Here is a 22,739-nt window from a genome sequence, read left to right on the forward strand (position 1 = left end):
CATTTATGGTAAGTGTACACAACTGTACTATGTTCACCATGTTTCACTGTTGCAGTACCAACAAATGGGTTGATTACCAAAGCCCAGAAAAAAAAGTGGAGAGGAACCAACAGCATCAAGAGTTGGAGATAATGCCCTGCAACACTGCAGTGGCGAACCCTGCCCTGGCTCTGGAAACAAGAGGCAAATTATAATGCTTTGTGAAAGTGTGAACAGAAGACCATGTGGCAGCTTCCAAAATGTCTTTAGTAGGGACACCCCTTAGAAAGGCTGCAGAAGTGGAAGCTGTTCTAGTAGAGTGGGTACTAACCCCTTGAGGCGGAGCTTTGCCATGAAAGGACTAACAAAAGGTAATGCAATGTGCTTAGAAATAGCCTTGCCCTGGGCTCCAGGGACAAAACTGACCAATAACTGTGCTGATTTCCGAAGATCCTGCCCAGGTAAAACCTGAGTTGTCTTTGCACATCAACAGAATGTAGGATCCTTTCACTTCTATTGCGAGGATTAGGAAAGAAGGTAGGAGGGTGTATGGACTGAATAAGAGTCAGGCTGGAAACCACCTTAGGCATAAAGAAGGGATTAGTCCTCGGACAGACTCTATCTGCATGGAAAATAAGAAAAGGCTCCACGGCCATCAAAGCTTGCAGCTCCGAAACCCTCCTTGCTGAAGTTATAGCCAAGAGGAAGGCGGTCTTCCAAGAGAGAAACTTTAAATCTGTAGAGGCAGCTGGCTCAAAAGGAGGAAGAGTGAGTTTCTCCAGAACAAAATTAAGATCCCAGGCTGGAGTAGGTGTTCTTCTGGGAGGTTTTAAATTGCAAACACCTCTGAGAAACATTTTCATCAGGGGATGAGAGAAAATAGGCTGTTCAAGAGAACAATGAGCAGAGATGGCTAAAGCATGGATCTTGACAGAGGAAAAAGAAAGACCACCCTGAAGCAAATCAGCCAGGTATTCCAGGATCAGAGGAAGGGTAGGTTGAGAAGCAGACCCCCCTCTAGCCTGCATCCATTGAGAGAACCTTTCCCATTTGCCAGCATAGGATTTCCTAGTGCTAGGTCTCCTGGCCTCCCTCAGCACATCAACCACGTGTTGGGGAAGAAAGGGAAGGAGTCATACAATGAGCCATGCTGCCAAATGGAGAGACTGAAAATGAGGATGTAGAATGTTTCCCCTTCTCTGAACTAAAAGATCTGGCTTCAGAGGAAGATGCCAAGGAGGAAGATGAGAGAGAGTGAAGAAGCAGATACCAATGCTGTCTGGGCCAGTCTGGAGCTATGAGAATATTCCTTGGACGTTCGTCCCTGATCTTCACTAATACTCTGGGAAGAAGAGGAAGAGGAGGGAAGGCGTACACAGATAGCAATGTCCAGGGGAAGGACAGAGCATCCACTTTCCCGGATCTGCTGTGTTACTGTTCGGTGCAAAAGAGAGGTAGCAGATGGTTGTCTGGGGAGGAAAAAAGTTCCACCTGAGGAGTGCCCCAATGATGAATGATGCTGTAAAATAGACTGCTCTGTTCAGCTGCCACTCGTGAGGATCCAGGGTTTGCCTGCTCAACTGGTCTGCCAAAACATTGAGCCTTCCTGGAAGTAGCTGGGCTAGGAGATGCAGGTCCAGGAATACTGCCAAGGACCAATGATTCATGCTTTGCCTGCACATGGGGTAAGGGTGAGTCCCTCCCTGCTTGTTGATGTACCACATGACCATGGTGTTGTCTGTTCTGACAAACGGGGTCCCTGGGGAAAGAAGATGCTTGAAAGCTAGTACGGCCTGCTGAACTGCAATCAGCTCTTTTGGATTTATGTGCAGGTGCATCTACTAGGCGTTCCAACGTCCCTGTATGCATCTGCCATCCAGGTGTGCTTCCCAGGTGTAGTCTGATGCGTCTGTAGTCAGAACTTGAGTGGCAAGAGGTGTCCGAAAAGGCATGCCTTTGTTTTGCAGACAGACTGTTGCCCACCATAGAAACTCCATCTGCAGAGATGGAAGCAGAGGAATCATCATATCCAGGTCCTCTGTGTGTTGACACCAAATGTTCTTGAGGTACCATTGCAATTTCCTCATATGCAGTCTTGCATATGGAATCATGAGAATACATGATGCCATGAATCCCAGAGCTTGCAGGTATTTCCTTGCAGGGAGCTGGGACAGGCTTGCCAAGTCCTTGAAGTAAACTGAGAGTTGTCTGCTTCTCCTGGGTGAGATAGATCATCTGGGCGGCTGTGTTTATACTCGCTCCCAGGAATGTTATCTCCTTGGATGGTACCATTTTCAACTTTTCCACATTGAGAGTGTAACCCAGGGAAGAGAGCAGAGTCTTTACGAATTCCAGATCCTTTAATAGCTGTATCTGAGAACTTGCTTTAATCAGACAGTTGTCCAAGTATGGGTAAATCTTCTGCCTGTAAAAAGCAATGACTGGGGCCAGGCATTTTGTAAAGACTCTGGGAGCAGTAGATAAGCCAAAGGGCAGCGCAGAGAATTGGTAATGCTGCTCGCCCACTCTGAAATGAAGGTACTGTCTGCAACTTTCCATGATTGGAATGTACAGATAAGCCTCTTTGAGATCCAAGGTTACCAGCCAGGAATCCTTTTCTAGCAGTGGTAGCAACTGATGCAGAGTGAGCATTCTGACCTTTGGAATTACTAGAAAAGAGTTCAGAATGGAAAGATCCAGGATAGGATGCCAGGTGGCTTCTTTTTTTGGAACTAGGAAAAGCCTGGAACAAAAGCCCTGGCATACCTGCTGAACAGGAACTGATTCTATTGCTCCCAGATGAGACAGAGACAAAATTTGTTTTTCTACTTCTGCCCTTTGGTTTGGAGGAATGCCTGGGAATCCCCCTTGGGAGCTGGAAAGGGGCGGAAAGAAAACTTGTGCCCTAGGGACACCGTTCTGAGCACCCATTTGTCATCTGTGATAGTGGCCCAGACATCTGCAAAAAGGGCCAACCTTCCCCCTAAAGGACTCTCCCAGCAAGCAAGAACAGGCAGAAGTTGTAAAAAGTAATTGAGCGTGTTTTGATTGAGATGCAGGCTTGGAGCTTTCCCCTTTAGAAATGGAAGTCTGCCAACGCCTAGACCTTTGAGGGGTAGCCCCCTGCCCCCTAGGAGATTTGTAACCTCTAGTCCTGGAATGGTTCTGTCTGCTGGTATTAGGAAAGATCCAACTCTTGGAAGGGTAATTCCTGCTAAAGCGAAGAGGTCGAACTTGCAGAAAATCCTTAACAGTTTGCATGGACTTGGCCTTATCCTCCATCTTATTTAGTACCTCCTCTGCTTTGCTGACAAAAATCTTTATGCAAAGGTACATCCAAAAGCTTAGCCTTGACAGGTTCTGGAAGAGGCTGTTTTCTGAGCCAAGCGCGTCTTCTAATAACAGATCCAGTAGCCATAGCCCTGCTGAAGGCCTCACGGATGTCAAAACCACAATGCAAAGAATGCTTATTGACCAGACTGGTGGAATTCAGTAAATGCTGCATGTCTTTACTCTCTGCCAAAAGAGGTACACTTGCTATCCTAGACTTAACAGCCTCCAAGGTATGCTGCTGGTACTTCAGCATATGAAATTGGTAGCCCTAATAGCTAGGGTGACAGAGGTATAAACCTTCTTGCCCCACCTATCTAGGTTCCTGGACTCCCTTGTCAGAGGGAACAGGATTCCTGGTAACAGTGGCCTTAACTCCTTTAGGGCCTTGAGAAATAACCTCTGGATCTGCCAACAGATTCTTGAAAAGAAACAGATGAGAATCAGGGACTCTGTAGTACCAGTCAGGTTTCCTAGTAACAGGTGGAACTGAATTTGGAGACAAGGAATTTTCCAGAAAAACATCAACAACTTCCAACACAGGGGGAATAGCAAGAGGCTTAAGCTGAGGTAAATCCAGAAACTCCCTAAACCATTTCTTGGATTGGGGATAATCCTGCCCTTTCCATTTAAAATGTTCTCTGAGGGTATTTAAAGTATCACCAAAAGAGAAATCCTCTGGAGGAGAGGCCGAAGGGATGGACTCCTCTGCATCTGAATCTTCAAAAGGAGAAAAACACAAAGAAAATTTATCTTCATCAGCAGAAATGCTGGAAGAATCAGAACCAGAGCAGGACAAAACCTCAGGAGAAACAACAAATCATTAGCCATTTTAACCATTTGGGATTAAGGGGAACGAGAAGAAGCTGGAGTCTGCCTTTTCACAGGCTTACGAATGGAAGATTTACCTGCAAGCCTGAAGGACTCGGGAGGCCTGGCAACAGCCGAAGATGCAGCAGCGGTTGAAGGAAGAAGTTTGCTGTCAGAGTGCAAAACGGAGGCCTCGGACACCGAAGTCAGCTTAGCAGCTCCGGCTCCAGCAGAAGATGCGACCGGCGACAGGTCGGAAGGCAAAACGGAGGCCAAAGGCATAAGGGACTCAGACCCAATCAAGGCCTGCTGTTGTACATCTGCAGACTGCAGGGACTGCAAAGGTGTCTCACTGGCTACTGCCTGACTGACGACCAACTTAACCTCATCCGAGGACTTAGTTTTCTGAGGCCTGTCACAGTCCTTATCCTTACGTTTCTTCAGAACATCTGAAGCCTGAAGACCGGCGGATACCATACCAACGAACTTAGGCAAAACTCCAAAATGCCTAGCCAAAATCTTAGCCCGACGACAGATAGTACGCGGATTAAAGAAGGCACAGAGATCACACTTGGGAACGTCGTGGTCAAGGCCTAAACAAATAATGCAATAGGAATGAACATCTCTATGGGGAATCTGCTTTCCACAGGTAAGGCAATTATTAATGTTTTCTGACATTCGTTAAGGCAAGGAAAGAGGATCCCCAACGGGGTACATAGCTGTAGTAGACTTCAACTCTTGTAGTCGGATTGTAGTCGGAAACCAACAAAGGTAAACTGCCGACCGGCACTCGTGCATGAAAAGCTTCTGCTTCGGGCTCTGCGGCAAGGAAGACTGAGGAAGTGACCTCGGCTGCCTCCTTTTGTATCGGGCACCATGACGTCCTTTACAACTGACGGCAACCAACGTCATTTTTACTTAACTTTGGTATTCTGGCCGATGAGGGCTACCGGGATCCGGATAACCCATTTGTTAGGACTGCAACAGTAAAACACGATAAATATCTTGTGACTACTTGCAAAGACTGATTGTGCAAATGCACATAAACAGACTGTACACATTCATCTCCTAACGGCATGCATAATTTACAATTTAAATCAGTTTGCTTTGCTGACAATGTTAACAAGATCACTAAACTGTGCAAATTAAGAAGTCTAAATCCATCATATTGCTGCTCAGCCAGCCAATGTGTGACAGTGTTGTAAAATCAGACAAAAGATAAAAATGCCACAAAGCAATGTTTACCAAGTATGCAAGGTATTGTTACCCTGCATCCACACAAGCAATATACACAGCAGCATACACTACCATTTCACATCTTTATAACATACAATTTTTCCTATATTTAAATTTTCAACCATTTAGTTATTCTTCCAATATAAAATGCATTACAACAACCAACATTGTGCTACATATTTTCAGACCTGCATGTTAAGCAGCTTGGTGTACTGTGACTTGCTTTTGTTAAGAGAGCCATACAATCTGGATCTTTTACATAATAAATATGCAGTAATTACAATCTACATATTTAAAAATCTGTTTGTCTTTTTACATCCACCACCCTTCTTATTCTCATTAAAATATTTGTTCAGTTATTTGTCTCTTATCAGTAAAAATAAGTTTCTCATTCATAATAGTCCAAACTTCTGCATAAGGCATAAGCTTTAAATTAGTGCCAGTCTTCCAAAACAGTATCTAACTGCTCCAGATTGGTTTAGTGCTGCACAGTTAGCATTATCATTTACAACAGCACCACCTGGTGGATTTTCAAAATTATTGCACCCATCTAAAATATCCAAAGACATTCATTTTGCCTTTTTACTATATAAGGCATATACTGATCCCAAGGATATTGCCAACATCCTGGCAGATCGATTCAGTGCAAAATCCCCCCCATCCCCTAAAGGGCCAATCTCAATACTGAAAGACTGCCAAATACAGGTAATAACAGCTACACAGGTAAAAAACGCACTCTCCAAAGCTAAGAATACAGGATCCATGGGACCAGACTACATCCCAGTCTGTGTACTACATGATCTACAAAATGAACTGGCACCTCACCCAAGTGTCTGTTTAAGCATAGCCTCACCTCAGGCTTTGTGCCCACTGAGGTGGCGCACAGCTACAGTTATCCCACTCCACAAGGGGGGATCCACCTGAGCCTGATCTGCAAGGCCATGGAACGTATTATCATGGAACTTATAAACAAAGACATTGGCAACCTTCAAACACTGGACCCCACCCCAAGCAGTTTGGGTTCATGAAGGGTCTTTCTTGTCTCGTGAATCTGACTGACTTCTTTGAATCATTCTCCAGAGCCAAAGGGTAAGGCGGTCCACACAGCCTATCTGGACCTCGCCAAGGCCTTCGACATCATCCCCCACTCTGGAATCATAGATAAACTTACTAAGCTGGGCATTAATCCCTACATCACTCGATGGGTTGCCAACTGGCTTACTGACAGAACCTACACTGTAAAAGTAGCAGACTCCAAATCCAGCTCCAGACAAGTGACAAGTGGAGTACCTCAGGGTTCAGTCCTGGGACCGCTCTTGTTTGGCATCTACTTCTCTGAAGTACAGACCAACACTAAGGGACTCTGGCTAACAAAGTTCAAAGATGACTGCAAACTGGGAGCCATTATTGAATCCCCAAACTATGTGGATATTCTATAAAAGGGCCTTACAGAAACAGATGCTTGGTGCCAGAGCAATGGGTTCAAGCTCAATGCCAAGAAATGTACAGTTATCCCCTTTGGGAAAAAACATGTACCCGTGAATTACCACATAAGTGGCAGTACACTAAACACCGAAAGTGTGATAAGAGACTTAGGGACGCAGGTGGACAGTGGTCTCACCTTCGATAACCACATCGCCACAACAGTCAGGAAATCCTTCTATGCGGCACACCTCATCACTAAGGGCTTTTCATCCAGAAAAAAGGAGGTCATTGTCCCACTGTATTCATCCCTCCTTAGACCCATTATAGAATACAATGCCCCGTTTGGTATGTACCTCTCAAGACGCCTGCAACAACTGGAAAGGCCACAGAAATACCTCACTAAAAGAATCACAGGCCTAAAGCAGATGCCCTATGCTGACCGTCTAAAAAAAAAAACTCCACCTATACTCTGTCGCATATCATCTACTCAGAGGCGATCTCTGCTTAACATACAAGGCCATGTCAAACCCAGAGCTGTTGGACATGCTACACTTAAAGAAATCCCAATCCCTCAGAGACACACGCTCCAGAGATCTAAACCTTGTCAACACAATGAACAAAACATGCTGGAGGGATAGGTTCCTAACCCCGAGACTCCCCAGACTCTGGAACAAGACTGCCCATACATGTAAAGCAGAGTGCCTCTTTGGCACTCTTCAAAAGGAACTTTAATGATTGGATGGGAGATAGGAAATTCATCCCGGGGATCACGTCAGTCGCCCTGCTAGACAGGGGTTCAGGGGAGTAAATACTGTGGGATGAAATAGCCAGGGAATTGTTATGGCTAGGCTTTAGGCCCTAGGGCCGATATCCTAGTACCAACTTATGAACCTATGGGGTGCACTTCATTAAACTGTAAAAGTATTGCTGCCATCATCTTTTCTTTGAATCTTTGCCAACAATCTCTTAGCTTTCAAATATCTGTACGCTGAAGTGGTTTAGTTCATTGCAATACTGACATGCAGGAAACACAGACTCAGTGGTGCTTAGAGACAGCAGGAAAAGATGGAGACAGACATCTACCAAGCAGTGCATCTACAAGTCAGCCAGGGTTGATGCATGTACAAATGGCCAAATGGATCAGTTGTCATTACTTGTAGCCTGGACAAGCAGGCTTCCACATGGGGAATGGCTGTAAGGGCAAGAAAAAAACTCCAGGCTCACAAAGGATGGGTCACTATTTACTGAAGCCAGCCTGTGTATTTAAGACTAAGGTGGCATTAAATGTCATTCCACTCATGGTCCCCACCCATTCACTGGGAGAGTAAGACTGACCCGAAAGGGAAGAAAACATAGGGAGTGTTTCAACTGGTTAACGTAGTGGTTACAGCAGCCTCTGCTGGAGAAAAGAACAGTTGCGTAAAATCTTACCATAACAGTGGACATCCTTCTCTTCACTGTTGCAATATTCTTTAAAACATGGGATCCCCTGCCAAGGGCAGCTAGACATCCGGCCAGTATACCAAAGCCTTTCGGTTGTAAAGGGTATGCTGTACATCACACACATGCTCCCCGAGCATGGTGCAGGGCATAAAGGTGACATCCAGACGTACCATTCTCAGAACTGAAAAAGACCTAGTAAGAATGACAGTCCAAGGATAAAAATAGATACACATCTAGAAGGAAAAAGGACCAGGGGGAGGAGGGAGTGAATACTGCAACAGTGGAGAGAAGGACATCTCCTGTTACGGGAAGATTTTACACAACTGCACTATGTCCTTGCATATCACTATTGCAGTATTCTTTACAATATGAAGAACGCAAAACCTCAGGAAGAATGGGAGGAGGGAAGGCCAGCAGAGCGCCCTCCAGAAACCCATGGAAAATGGCCCTAGCAATGCCAACTCTGGCCCCAGAAATCACATCCAACTTACAGTGCTTAGTAAAGATATGCAGAGAAGTCCAGGTTGCTGCCTCAAGAATAGAATTGGTGGCTCTTCCCATGAAAAGAAGAGCAAAATGAAATGGCTTTAGATACCCAACAAGAAATGGTTTACTTGAAAACAGACGCACCTGAAGACCAAAGATGAAAAGAAACAAATCTGTTCAGATTTACGTAAAGCTTTATTTTTATCCAAATAATATCAGAGTTGTCTATGCAAATCCAAGGTATGCAAAGCCTTCTCACTAGCAGACTGCAGAGAAGGGAAAAAAGTGGGCAAACTGCACACTGCAGAGAAAGGAAAAAAGTGGGCAAATTAACAGACTGATTAAGAGACAACTCATTAACCACCTTGGGCATAAAAGAAGGATTAGTATGAAGGGAGACCCTGTCCTTATGGAAAACTAAAAAAGGAGGGACAGCCACAAGGGCTTGCAGCTCAGACACCTATCTGTCAGAAGTAACAGTCTTCCAAGAACAATGCTGCAAGGAAGCTGAAGCAGCAGGCTCAACAGGAGCCTGAGTCAATTTTTCTAAACTAAAATTAAGGACCCAGGATGGAAGAACAGGCTTCCTGGGAGGCTTAATGTGAAGGACGCCTTTAAGAAATTGTTGGCCCTCAAATCTAGAGGCTAAAGCGGGAGTCAAAGGCAGGCAAGCAGCGATAGCTGACAGGTGGGCCTTAACAGAATAATATGCCAACCCAGTACTGAACAATTCACACAAATGAGAGAGAACCAAAGGAACATCCACAGTAAGTGGATTCAGGTTACCAGAAAGACACCAAACAGAAAACCTCTTCCATTTGGATAAGTAAGATTTTCTAGTAGTGGGTTTCCTGGCCTCCTGCAGGACCTGAAGCACATCCTCAGAAAAAAAGGTGTTTGTAGGGGATCAAAATTCTATCATCCAAAATTACAGTGGACAGGTGGGGATGGATGAGTGATACCTTGGTCTTGTCTGAGTAGGTCCACTCTTTGAAGTAATTTGTGATGACTTCCCTTGGCAAGATGCAGAAGAGAAGGGAACCAATGCTGTCTGGGCCAAAAGGGAGTCACCAGGAAGCTTTTGGGAGCATTGTTTTACCTTGAACAGGACTTTCAGATTGAGAGGAAGGGGGGGGGGGGGCATCAAGAAATATCGCCTTCCAGGGAAAAAAAACAGGGTGTCCACCTTCCAAGCCAGAGGGCATGGGACTCTGGCACAAAATAGAGGAAGCTGTCTGTTCAGAGGGAGGCAAACAGATCTACTTGAGGAGTACCCTGCTAGTGGACAATGTCCAGAAACGCATCTCTGTGAAGCAACAACTCGTCGGAGAGTGTTATGGACCTGCTCAGAGAATCTGTCACTATGTTCTGATCTTAGGGAATATAAACTGCCTGAAGGGTCACCTGATACTGGATAGCTAGCTCCCAAACTTGAAGGGCTAACCTGCATAGGAGTTGAGACCTTGTCCCCCCTTGCATGTTGACTTACCACATCACTGTGGCATTGTCTGTGAGAATTTTGAGAGGCCCTGGAAGAAAAAGAGAATGAAAAGCCTGAAGAGCCAGCAGAAGAGCTATCATCTCTTTGACACTGATCTGGGGTTTCTTTTGTCGAAGTGACCAAAGACCCTATATCTTCAGAGGGCCAAGGAGGCCCCCATCCCATAGAGGCATCTATGAAAAATTCCTGAGAGGAGATGGGAATTTGAAAAGGAAGCTGTGGATCGAGGGCCAACTGATGAATCCATCACTGAAATTCTAGCTTGAGGCATGGAAGTAGAGAACTAGAAAATCTAAAGGTTCTTAAGTTGGTACTAGGCTAGTCATAACAATTTCTTGGCTATTTCTTCCCACACTATTTACTTCCCTGGACCCCTGTCTAGCAGGGCGACTGACATGATCCCCGGGGTGAATTTCCTTTCTCCCATCCAATCGTCAAGGTTCCTTTTGAAAAAGGCCAAAGAGGCACTCTGCTTGACATGTATGGGCAGTCTATTCCAGAGTCTGGGGAGTCTCTGGGTCAGGAATCTATCCCTCCAGCATGCTTTGTTCATTGTGATGACAAGGTTTAGATCCCTGGACAATCCACCAGGCTTTGGTATACTGGCTAGACGTCGGGTTGCCCTTGGCAAGGGATCCCCATATTGTAAAGAATACTGCACTAGTGATATGGAAGGGCATAATTCAGTATAAAAACAAGTCAGCATATTGAATGGGTTCAAAAGGATAATACAGTAAGCTTTTTTAGTTGAAATTCTCTTCCTATGCTGCTACAGTATACTTCCTTCGTAGCTTCAAATGTAAAGTTGCATTAAGAAATAGCTTTACATGCAGCAAGGAGGAAGTTAATATGATCAGCCAAAGCAAGCCATCACACAGGGCCACTACATCAACCTCTATGATAGTGTATGCCAAGCGTTCTTCATATACAGAAGGTGTTTGCACAGTTTGTTACAAGCACTAGTGACAAAGTACAGTTTTGTACCTACCATAAATGTAGATGTCCGAACAGGATAGCATCTGCAGTCATAACAAATGGGTTGTCCTGTCGTCAGGCAGCCCTTCGGTCGGCCGGATTCCAAAGTCTGGGTCCGGCTTCGGCTGATGTCGCACTTCACCCGACGTCATCTCTGCTGGTCTTCGGGTATAAAGGCATCAGCCGACGCCATTTTCCTCAGTGTTTCTTGCCCCAGGTGCCAGTTGCCCTCTTGGAAAGCTAAATTTTGGATAAATGCCAATGGTTCCAAAAAAGTAGAAGGCAAACACAAAAAATAAGCATGTATGTACATATATACAAACAAATACACCATAAGAGACTCCCCCCTAGCTAGCTATTAGGAGGGTAAATACCCTAGGAGTACCACAGAGGGGAAGGAGGGTGGGTAATCCTGACTGCAGATGCTATCCTGTTCGGACATCTACATTTATGGTAGGTACAAAACTGTACTATGTCCTTCAAGGATGCATCTGCAGTCATAACAAATGGGTAGAATACCATAGCCAAACTAGGGGTGGAGGAAGAAAAATTATGGTGTAGTTAGGATCCCTTGCAGTACAGCAGTGGCAAACCCTGCTCGGGATCTAGAGTATAGAGGTAGATTATAATGCTTGGCAAATGTATGCACGGAGGTCCAAGTAGCCGCCTCAATAATGTCCTTGGTTGCCACTCCTCATAAGAAAGCTGTGGTAGTGGCTGTTGCCCTTGTAGAATGAGGTCTTATGTTCTGTGGAATTGGTTTTCCATGGTAGGAGTAACAGAATCTTATGCAATTTCCTATCCATTTAGAGATTGTCTGTTTGGAAATTGCTTTTCCTTCCCTTCCTGTTGCATAGGCTACTAAAAGCTGGTCAGTTTTTCTGTTACCTTTGGTTCTGTCCAGGTAGTAGCGTAACTGTCTATGTACATCCAAGGTATGCAGCAGTCTTTGGCCGCTGTTCTGTGGGTTGGGAAAGAAGGTAGGTAGGTGGATTGCCTGGTTTAAAGACACTCTGGATACCACCTTAGGCATAAATGTAGGATTAGTTCTCATGGACACCCTATCTTGATGGAAGATTAGGAAGGGTTGTACTGCCATTAAGGCCTGTAGTTCGAAACCCTCCTTGCTGAAGTAATTGCCAGTAGGAAAGCAGTTTTCCATGATAGGTGTTGAAGATCTGCTGTTGCTGCTGGTTCAAATGGAGGGAGTGTTAATTTTTCTAGCACAAAGTTCAAGTCCCATGCTGGCAATGGTGGTTTCCTAGGAGGTTTTACATTCTTGATCCCTCTGAGGAACTGCCTGAGTAGAGGATGAAAAGACAGGTGGATCAAGATGTACTCTGCTGAAATAGCTGATGCATGTATCTTGATGGAGGAATAGGACAGGCCTGTATGTAGAAGCTCTGCCAAGTACTCCAGGATGTTAGCAATATCTATGTTTGACACATCTTTTCCTCTTTCAGCACTCCAAATGACAAACCTTTTCCATTTTCCTGCATAGTTCCTTCTTGTTGAAGGTCTGCGTGCTTCAAGGATAATGTCTTTAACCCTTTGGGATAGGTCTGGGTTAGATGCTGCTATGTGATGTTCCAGGCAGTCAGTTGCAAGGTTTTTAGGTTTGGGTGCATGATGTTGTAGTTGTTCTGAGTTAACATCAAAGGCATCAGGGTATTGACCACATTCTCCCCGAGACATGCTCCTCAGCAATGGATACCAGTGTTGTCTTGGCCAATTCGGAGCTATCAGGATTATCCTTGGGCATTCCTCTCTGACTTTCAGTAGTACCTTGTGCATCAAAGGAAGAGGTGGAAATGCATATGCTGTCAGGCCTTTCCAACTGAAGGATAGAGAGTCCACCTTCCATGCAAGTGGGTGGTATGTCCTTGTGCAGAATTTTTTCAGCTGGTGATTGAGTGGGGATGCGAATAGGTCTATTTGTGGCATTCCCCATTTCTTTGTGATGGCCTTGAAGATGTCCGGGTGTAGCATCCATTCGTGAGCATCCGAGGTGGTTCTGCTTAACATGTCTGCTAGGGTGTTTTCTTTTCCCGGCACAAATATTGCCTGTAACTGGATGTTGTAGCTCAGAGCCATATTCCAAAGGTCCAGAGTCATTCTGCATAGTGGGTATGAATGAGTGCCTCCCTGTTTGTTGATGTACCACATGACTGTGGTGTTGTCTGTCCTTATCATTAAATGGCCTTCTTTGAGGAATGGTCTGAATTTCTGGATTAATAGTTTTACTGCCAGCATTTCTTTTTGGTTTATGTGCAGGTGCAGCTGATCTTGAGTCCACAATCCTTGTATGCATTTGTCCAACATGTGCGCCCCCCAGCCTAGGTCTGAGGTGTCTGTTGTGATGGTTTGGCTTGCTTGAAAGTTGTGGAAGGGTAAGCCTGGGTTTGACTGGCATGCTTGAGCCCACCATAGGAACTCCTGTTTCAGGCATGGGATTAGTGGGATTTCGGTTTCTAAGCTGTGCCTGTGTTGAGACCATAAATTCTTTAGGTACCACTGTAGCTTTCTCATATGCAGTCTGGCATGTGGGACCAAGATTATGCATGATGCCATGAAGCCCAAGGCCTGCAGTACTTTTCTTGCTGTTAGTTTGTTCTGCTTTGTTAATGCCAAGAAGTAAAGAGGGAGTTGTTTTTGTTTTTCTGCCATTAGGAATGCCATTTGTTTTACTGTGTCCAATTCCGCACCCAAGAATGTTCTTGTTTGGGATGGTATCAGTCTTGACTTTTGTAAATTGACTGTGTATCCCAGGGCTTGTAGTAAGCAAATGACTCTTTGTAAATCTGTTGTCAGCTTGCTTTTGTTGTCCGCTTGTAACAGGCAGTCGTCCAGGTATGGATAAATTTGGATTCCCTGTAGCCTGCAGTGAGCGATTACTGATTCCAGGCATTTTGTGAATACTCTGGGCGCAGTAGATAAGCCAAAGGGCAATGCTGAGAATTGATAATGCTCTGATCCTGCAAGAAATCTGAGGTATCTTCTGCAATTTGGTCGTATGGGGACGTGCAGGTATGCCTCCTTGAGATCTAGAGTTACCAGCCACCACTCCTTGCCCAGCATGGGAAGAAGTTGCTGTAGGGTCAGCATTTTGAATTTTGGGACAATGATGTATGTGTTTAAGACGGACAGGTCGAGAATAGGTCTCCAACTTTTCTCTTTCCTTGGTACTAGGAAGAGTCTGGAGTAGAATCCTTTGCCCTGTTCTGTTATAGGCACTCTTTCCACAGCTCTCATCTTTGTTAATTCCGCTATCTGCTTTAGAGCTTCTGTTTTTTGATTTGGAGGCAGGTTTGGCATTCCTCTTTTTACTGGTAAGGTGTGGAAGTGGAACCTGTAGCCTTGGTCTATGGTTTGCAAAATCCACTTGTCTTTTGTGATATAGTGCCAATTTTTTGAAAATATGGCTAACTTTCCGCCTAAAGGTGCTGCTATTTGCTCCCTGGTAGGCGGTGTCAGAGCCAAGTCACTGTGATTGTCCTGTTGTAGTGGCAGTGGTTGTGTCTGTGCCTCGGTTATTGCCTTGCCACTGTCGTCCTCTGTAGGCACCTCCTCTGGTTGATTTTTGCCTCTAGAGCGTCTATTCCTGCCTCTTTGAGATTTTGAGGAGTCTGGAAAGGACCAATTTTTGGCAGGCCAGTTCCTGCTAAACCTTGGGGGCTGAACCTGTAAGAAATCCTTAACTGTTTGTACAGATTTTGCCTTCTCTTCCATTTTCTTCATTACTTGCTGAGCAGGTGTACCAAATAGACTGGTCTTATCCATAGGAGCATCTAACAGCTTTGCTTTAACATGATCCGGCAAGGCCTGTTCTTTCAACCATGCATGCCTTCTTATCACTGTGCCAGTCATGGCTGATCTAAATGAAGCCTCCAGTGCATCATAGCCACATTTTAAAGAATGGTTACTAACCTGTTGGATGTTATTTACCATTTCTAAAACATATTTCTTATCTAAGGAGTCATCAGAGGACAGCTTCTTAGTTAACTGATCAAGCATAAACTCTTGGTATTGGATCATATGAAACTGACAGTTTAAAGCTCTAGCTGAGAGAGTAGCAGAGGTGTAAACTTTTTTCCCCCATCTCTCTAAGGACCTGGATTCCCTTTCAGAAGGAATAGGGTTTTTTGCTGAGGTCGAGGCTACTGCCTTAGGCCCCTGGGATATAGTCTCAGGATCTGCAAGTGGGGCCTTGTATAGGTGGTGATGAGTGTCTGGCACCCTGTAAAATCTATCTGGTTTGGCAGGGGCTGGAGGTAAAGTATCAGGAGCGGTGCAAACATCATTAAATGCATCATCCACAACAGGCAGTACTGGAGGTATAGCTAAGGGCCTATGTTGTGGTAAGTGCAGAAATGTCCTAAGCCTTTTCTTGAATCTGAGAAATCTTGTCCCTGCCATTGGAATTGTTCTCTCATGGCATGTAAGGTTTCCCCAAAGGAAAATTCCTCTGGTGGAGAGGCAGATGGAATGGATTCTTCAGCATCTGAATCTTCATAAGTAGAAAAAGGAGCCTCTGGCTGGTCTGTAATGTCTGAGTCATCCAGAATCATCAGAGGACACTGGCTCGGGGCTCTGCCCTAGATCTCTTTTCTGGGGCTGAGAGGCCCTGTCTGGGTGAGATTGGGATCCTCTAATTAAGGATATTAAATCCTCTGCCAGAGTAAGCATTTGTGAACTAGAAGTGGGCCTGTGTGAAGGGGCCTTAACAGGCACTGATTTAACAGTTTTGGCTGCTTTAGCCCTGGCAAAGGCCTTAATAGACATGGCTGCAGGAGGCCTAGCAGCACCACGTGCTGGGGTAGAGACATCCAAAGGGATGGTGTCTGATAAATCACTAGGAACCACAGTAGTAGGCAAAACTTCTGAGGCCGATTCAACTAAGGTAGCAGGAGCCTCAGTAGTAGTCATGGATTCGGCTGAAGATTGACCGGCTTTCTCGGTTTCGGCCGAAACCGAGACACTCGCGGCTTGCTTAACCGTGGTTTCGGTCTTTTTCTTTGCGTTTTTTAACAATTTGGGTAGTCGGAGGATCCGACGGCATAATGTACGCAAAATCTGAGCCGAAAAACTGTTCAGCAAACTCCGACCGACGCCTAAGCGTTCGTCGGTTGAAGGAAGCACAGGCCGAACAGGCTGCTACGTCGTGGTCTGGGCCTAAGCAAGGCAGGCAGTAAGAGTGGAAATCTTTATGAGGTATTTGTTTCCCACAAGTTAAACAGTTATTGACTTTTTCTGACATCGGCTGAGGCAAGAAAGAGTCCCCACGGGGTACTTAGCTTTTAGAAGTCTTGAGTAGTATTCGGTAGTAGTAATCTCTGGATCTGACCGACCGGCACTTGCGAACAGCTTCTGCTTCGGGCGCCACGCGGCAAGAAAGACTAAGGAAAATGGCGTTGGCCGATGCCTTTATACCCGAAGACCAGCAGAGATGACGTCGGGTGAAGTGCGACATCAGCCGAAGCCGGACCCAGACTTTGGAATCCGGCCGACCGAAGGGCTGCCTGACGACAGGACAACCCATTTGTTATGACTGCAGATGCATCCTTGAAGGACATCTGTCAAATGTGCAATCACTAATGTGAGATTCTGGGGTTATGCTTTAAAGACTGACATTATGGTGTTGAGGTATTTCTCTGTAATCTCACAAGTGATATGTATGGGTAGGGGATGTGGTGGTACAGAGGGACTTATCCCCATAGCAAAATCGCTCTTACTACATATTTTTAGGTTCAACTGTAATTCACAGTCAAGTGATTCCATCATAAGACTGCAGTTATGTGACTCAATCCCAAACAAGTAAATTATGAAGCCAGAGAAAGCAAACTGTCTACAATGGAAGGGAAGTCAGAGGATTCTGGTTATATGCCCTTCTTTGTCACCCACACTAAAAAACTATGTCTCTAACTCCTGTCAGCTTTTTTTGCCCTCATTCTGAAGAAATCTGTATTAGTTAGAAGGTGGTAAACACCAAACCACTCAAGTTCAAGGAACCTAACATCTGGCATAGGATTCTACATAAAGAGCAGGTATTTCTGCCTTCAAGGTTTTGGGGGGTGGGGGGATTACAGTTGAACTGAACTGTAGAACAGACAGCTAAGGCCTTCTTTGCCACTTTAGAGCTACGGCTTTGTCCTTGTCTTTTAAAGTCTTCCGGAACACTGAGCTCAAGGAAAGGTTTACAGTAGATGCTGATTTCATGAAAATAAAATTACATACATTTTTGTGATAGTTTCCTGTAGGACATTTGAGCAAAACTTAAGCAATCAATGTCTTTTAAAGAGGTACACATCAACATTAGACCCATCTGTCAGTAATGGGTAAGATAAATGTAAGGTATCAATATCCCCTTTCATAAACAGTACACTAAGTTACAGAGATGGCAACGATGATGTACTGTTTGAAAATTCGGTATCCTTTTTGCTATGCCTCTTTTCTTTAGTCAATGTTATGTTAGTGAAGTAGTATTGAGATGTCATCACCAATTACACTACAGCACCATACCTCTATTCCTGTAAGAAACAATATATAAAAAGAAAGAACAAATATTGCACTTTCTTTTTACAGTTTTTCTTCATATCTCAAATTATTAATAAAGATAATAAAGGAGGAGTTTGGATGCAAACAGTTTGTTAGGGCAAGTGACACCCCAGTTTACTTTTTAGCGTTGTAACACACGTCATTAAAAAGGAGGAACTTACAGTCCCCTTAACCCTGACCATCCTTTTATAGCAGCTGAGCAGGGATTATAATGGAAAGAACAAGACTCCCTAACAGTTTCTGAAGTGACAGCAATCATCATCTCATTCCGCTATCTAATACACTCGCTAACTAACAGTTCATGTTTACGGATGGGGACAAGCTGCATCCAACACAATTTTGCCTCCATCTCTATGCATCTTTCTGTTGTGAGATTAGTGGCTGATCATAGGTACCCAGTTGACAGATCACGAAAGCATGCTTTCCAATCATAATACAAGGGATCAATGTTGCACAGTCTAAAGAAACATGATTGGTTTTCTTTGAAATGGCTGACATGGTTGGTTCACAATAGTATTGCTTTTGTTTGCCAGTGCTGGTGCTGTAGGGTATTAGAGTGCCCTTAAGAGCAGGGCAGTTGTTTGAGGTGTAGACAATTTTGTGTGCAATGGACAGTTGAAGGATGTTAAGGTGATGTGCAAATTCTAGCCACTTTAGCTCTCTTACAGCTTGGCAGTGGTGTGAGCACAGTAGGAGCTGCCTGTGGTAAATTTGGTGAATGTATGGTAGCAGACCTGGAGCATATTTTTTAGAAATGAATGCAGGTTGGTGAACATGGGCTGCTGCATAAGATGGAGGGGAGCAAGTAAGTGTTGGCGAGAGCTTGTTTGGTGGAGCTGTCCATGAAATGTTTATGTCTGTACAGGGTTCCTAATTTGCAGTGTTTTTTTTTAATTGCATTACAAATATGGTGTGCCAATGTAAGTTTATTGTTAGTGGTAATGCCTAAAAGTTTAGCATGGGATACAGTTTCAATTTCTGTATTGTTTTGGGAGAAAATATAAAAGGTGAATGAGAGGGGTTTTGCTGCGAAAAGTAGAAGCTTTGTTTTTTTGACATTAAGGAGTAGTTGTGATTCGTTTACTCAGGCTTCGATTGCAGTGAAGGTATCTTGTCTTATTTAGGTGTTGTAGGTTACTTGAGGAGGAGATTATGGTAGTATCATCTGCTTACTGAATAGCAGAGCTTAGAGGAGAAGCAGTGTGAAGGTTGTTGCTAAAAATGTTGAAATGTAAAGGTCCAAGTATGGACCCTTGTGGTAACCCAGTTTGGTTAATTTGGTATTTTGATAAGAGTATTTTTGCCATTTTATGCATTGTTGCCTGTTTGCAAGGTAGCTGGCAAACCACTGGAGGGTATGTAGGGTGCAGCCAATATTAGAAAGGTGCTGTAGAAGTTTTTTGTGTGATACTGTATCAAAAGCCTTTGACAGATCTAGTAGCAGTAGTGCAGAAGTAATATTACCAGAGTCGATGGATTTATGTGCATGTATAGTATCCATGAAGGAGATAAGTGTGGTGCTTGTATTGTGCGATGGGCAAAAGTTGTGTTGGGTGGGGTTGAGCAGGTTGTTGTGTGTGATGTGGTGAAGTAGTTGTTTATGAATGCATTTTTCGTGGAGTTTGGATAGTGGGGAGAGGATAGAGACTGGCTGGTAGTTAGAGGGTTTAATGGAATTACTGCCTTTGTGAAGTGGGGTGATGATGGCTTTTTTCCAGATGGCATAAGACTCTGTAATTGAGCGGGTGATCAGAATGCTAACAGGCTATACTATGGCCTCAGCAGAGAGTTTTAAGTATTCTGGTGGGAGGTCATCAGAAGAGAGGGAGAGAGAGAGACAGAGCATGGTTTTAATTTTCTGAGGAGTTTCTGGATTTCTGTGGTTGGTACTGGTTATAGTCAGAAGGGGGTAGATGGTGTACTATCACTTTGGTAAAAGGAAGAAAACTTGTCTGGGGGGTATTTCTAAGTGAAGGTTGGTTTTGTGTGATACAGGTACAGGGGGACTGGAATTTCCTAAGTTGTTGGGGTAGAGAAAGTGGAATCTGTTAACTTATGCATGCTATTTATAAAATGTGAATTGAGCATACTGTCTATTTGCAAAGGCAGTTTTTGTTTGCCAGGGGTAAGGAGATTTATGAAACTTTCCCAGAATTATTTTGGGTTATTTCTATGGTTAGTCAGGTGGATGGAGAAATTTGTTTTTTTTTTGTTAGAACATATCAGCTTTTTAGCTTTGCTTCATAACTGTTTGTATCCAAGTAGGTTAGATTTATTTTTGTTGTTATGACATTTTTTCCAGGCTTTGTCCCTGTTTTGTAAGAGTTATTTAGTGGCCTTTGTTAACCAGGGTGTGTGGTTAGATTTTACTCCTAGTACGAAGAGGGGCTAGGCTGTTGAGAGGGTCTAAAATATCTTGTTAAAACAGTACATGGCATCATCCAATGGCAGAGTTTTTAGGGCTCCTATCATATAGTTAACTTTTACAAGTTCGAACCACATATGGTCGAGACCATACACTCGAATTTGTAAAAGTTAGAGCGTTTGAATGGAAATCTCCGTAAGTGGAGGTTTCCATTCACTTCAATGTGGTGCGATCTCACAGTTGGTATATTTTGGTAGCGGGGTGTGTGGGGGGGCTTCCCCCCTGCTTACACCAAATTTTTTGTCCGTTGTGCTTTTATTTATTTTTTTTACGTAGTCGAAGTTCTGTAACTTTGAACATAATGGTTCAACCATTAGGTGTTCAGAGTTACGGAACTTCGACTATCTGATATAGACTCGAGTTTTTAGTGGGCACCAATCTAACAGTTTTAGAATGTTGACAAATTCTTCTTGATCAAAATGTTTTAGATTTCTAGCAGTTCTGTAGTAATGACATCTGGATATTGAATCTGTAAGTGAAAATGGGCAAGTGGTCACTGAGTATACTGGATAAGGTGTTACAATTTGATTATTTAAGTGGATCTGACACTATGATCCAGTCGAGGGTGGCTCCTGGTATATTGCTGTTGAGCATTCCGGTAGGACTGGTGACAAGTTGGGTGAAACTGTAGAGGTTTATGCTGTTTGTCAGGGAGTCAGTTATTAAATCTTGCCAATTGGTATTTATATCTCCCATAATAATAGTCTCATTGCTGATATTTTCTGACATCCAGGTGAGGATTTCCTCAAGAGTTTGGATGTTTTGTCCTGGTGGGATATATAGACTAACTATGCATACCTGTTTAGTTTTACTAATTTGTAGGGTTCCTATTAGAATTTTGGCATTCGTAAAGGATGGGAGTGTTTTCTGGAAGGGTAGTATTGTGAGACAGTCAGCATAGATTAGGGATACCCCACCTCATTTTTTGTTGGTTCTATCTTTCCTTAATATATTATAACCTGGGGGTGTTATTTCAATATCTTGGATTTGGGGTTTTAGATAGGTTTCGGTAACAGCTAGCATGCCAGGGGTGTCTGTGTTAGCCAAGCATGGAATTCTGTAATTTTGTTGCAGATACTACACATGTTTATGGTTGCCAAGAGGAGGTCTTTAGGAGGGGGAGTTTGGTTAAGTGCAGTTATGCCTGAGGGTCCTGGGTGGGGTGGATGTCCCCACACAGGGATATTCTGTTTTGGATGAAAAGGGAGTATTTTGGAAAAATGTTTTTTTTGTTACAAGTTATTAGTGGTAAGTATGTTTATTTATGATAGTATGGGGCAAGATTTTTAGTTTTGAGAAGTGAATGAAATGGCATTCGAGTAGGTTGGGAGACATACTATGGAAACTGTGTAAAGGTTGGTCACTACTTAAGGGAGAAGTTGAAGACTTAATAGCTGTGGGTTGTAGAGTATATTTGGGGGAGGTAATAAGAATTACTGAGGGCAAGTGTTAGAAATAGTCTAGGGAGAGTGGAATATTTAAACAAATGACATAATTGTAGAATGGATTTTGGAAAGTTCTTGGTGTGTGGGAGAAATGCTAAGGGCGGAGATTGGGAGAACATAGGGGAATAGGTTAGTGAAGTGGGTGGGTATAGTTAGAAGATCGTGTGTGCCTGAGTAATGTGATTGGAGGAGGTGGAGTGACTGATGAGCGTAAATGTGAGGAATGCAGGGGTGGGTGGAAAAGGGGGAAGGGTAGGGGAGCAGAGCAAACCTGAATGGCAAATGGAGTGAGCAAAGCTAGCCCGACAAGCTGCTAGGAGCAAGTAAAAAAAACAAAATACAACATGCCAGCAATACATGTCTATACATGCTAATGTAACTGAGAAAGCACCTACTTGGATAGCCTCAAAAGGGAGAACCCCATTTTCCCAAGCATTCAGGATCTCAAGAATTGCAGCAGAAATGCTAAGACAGACTTCGTGCCACTTCACCTGCCTGCAAAGAAAAAAAATATAAAACTGTAAGAGACAAGCAGATGCATTTTGGTACAATTCAACATGGGTCAGTTTTCCTCTAAAGCAAATGAGTCACTTCACTTTCAATTTTAAACCCACAGACATTACAATTGCTGGTAACTACTACCAGCAGGGTGGAACCCAGTATATGACATTTACTCGTCATCCACTGTCATCTAATCAGGCATATGGGTAAAACTACATACTAGAATATGCTTCCATACAGAATGAGGAATGGCTTTTCTTGCTTTGATAAAGTACTCCTTCTCACAACCATATTTATACATATCAGATAAGTAACTATCCAGAGTAAATATTCATCAATACCTTCCTATACTTACACCCTTAATGCAACTAAAATAACTTTATCCAAAGATGATCCCTCTTAATCATCCCAACTGAAGTATTTCTTTTTGGTTCTAGCATACTATATTTACTTACAACTCTCTCTTCACCTGGCTATTCACACCTCCTCTACTATAAACATAAGCTCTATTTTCACTACTTACATACAGTACTTCTAATACCCTACCTCTCTCTATTCTACTTCTCCCTCATCCTTCTTTCATCTCTTTTCTATCACTACTCATACTATTTAGCTAGACCTGTTATTG

General features: G+C 43.8%; 1 protein-coding gene across 1 annotated transcript in view; it reads right to left on the reverse strand.

The window, feature by feature from the left end:
• The window catches only part of MED24 (mediator complex subunit 24), a 1,193,465-nt gene that overhangs the window by 606,219 nt on the left and 564,507 nt on the right, over positions 1-22,739 (reverse strand). Inside the window, exon 18 of the mRNA XM_044055033.1 lies at positions 22,006-22,105. Coding sequence (XP_043910968.1) covers positions 22,006-22,105 — 100 coding nt within the window. The remainder of the gene's footprint in view (positions 1-22,005; positions 22,106-22,739) is intronic.

This window comes from Protopterus annectens, chromosome 13.part0, assembly GCF_019279795.1.
Source record: "Protopterus annectens isolate FY-2018-M chromosome 13.part0, PAN1.0, whole genome shotgun sequence".
NCBI lineage: Eukaryota > Metazoa > Chordata > Ceratodontiformes > Protopteridae > Protopterus > Protopterus annectens.